This window comes from Sphaeroforma arctica, assembly GCF_001186125.1.
Source record: "Sphaeroforma arctica JP610 unplaced genomic scaffold supercont1.4345, whole genome shotgun sequence".
In the NCBI taxonomy this organism is placed as follows: Eukaryota; class Ichthyosporea; order Ichthyophonida; genus Sphaeroforma; species Sphaeroforma arctica.
The window spans coordinates 1,735-2,537 of record NW_014036213.1 but is presented as its reverse complement, the minus strand read 5'-3'; the positions used below and the strand labels follow the sequence as shown (position 1 = coordinate 2,537).

General features: G+C 43.1%; 1 protein-coding gene across 1 annotated transcript; it reads right to left on the bottom strand.

The window, feature by feature from the left end:
• Nucleotides 1–41: 41 nt before the first annotated feature.
• Nucleotides 42–570, bottom strand: SARC_14246 (hypothetical protein; the record flags this gene model as incomplete). The annotated part of the gene is made up of 1 exon (XM_014291622.1): nucleotides 42–570. A coding segment is annotated over one exon (264 nt), but the record flags the coding sequence as incomplete, so codon positions are not given.
• Nucleotides 571–803: the final 233 nt, after the last annotated feature.

Sequence of the window (803 nt, the reverse complement as noted above, 5' to 3'; positions counted from 1 at the left end):
ACACACACACATATATATATATACATACATACTACATTATATATATATAATACACACACACACACACATATATATATATATATATAATACACACACACACGCTATATAATATATATATATATATATAAAGTGCGTGTTTCGTGTATGTAAATATAGTTCCCTATCATCGCGTTAAGTCAGTCTGAATTTGCAATTGCACTCCTATTTCCGGCTATCCGTTGGTGTCAGATCTTAGTATAGCCCGCACACTTATCGGGAAGCTACACGACCGGGAGTAGAACACGCGCTATATAACGCCAAACCCACTTAACACCAGATCCCACCTTCAGATCGGAGAATATCGTGCTCTGCGACCAAGACATAGGCCGGAGGCAGGTCTTTCATCTCTTCCTTGGGGGCCTTTAGCGGGGCAAACAACTTGTCATCCAACGTGGAGATGGGATTCGTACCCAGATAACGGCTCCAAAAGTGCACCATCACATTCCGTGGAAGAGATACTCCCGCGTCGCCGTACTTGCGCGCCGATTGCGAGAACACGTACGAAGCGTCCACACAGGGGTACAGCAGTACCTGGGGATAATGGTATGGTACAATTCCGATGGAGGTGCGTTAATAACGTTTTATGCCGTGTCACACAGGGGTACAGCAGTACCTGGGGACGATGGTATAGTTTAATTCCGATGGAGATGCATTATAAATGTTTCATTCCGTGTTCAAATTGGAAATATAATCTAGTAGTTACCTATCTGCAGTAGTTCACATCTCCTTTACTCAGTCACAATCGTGCAACATTGCTCATTTTA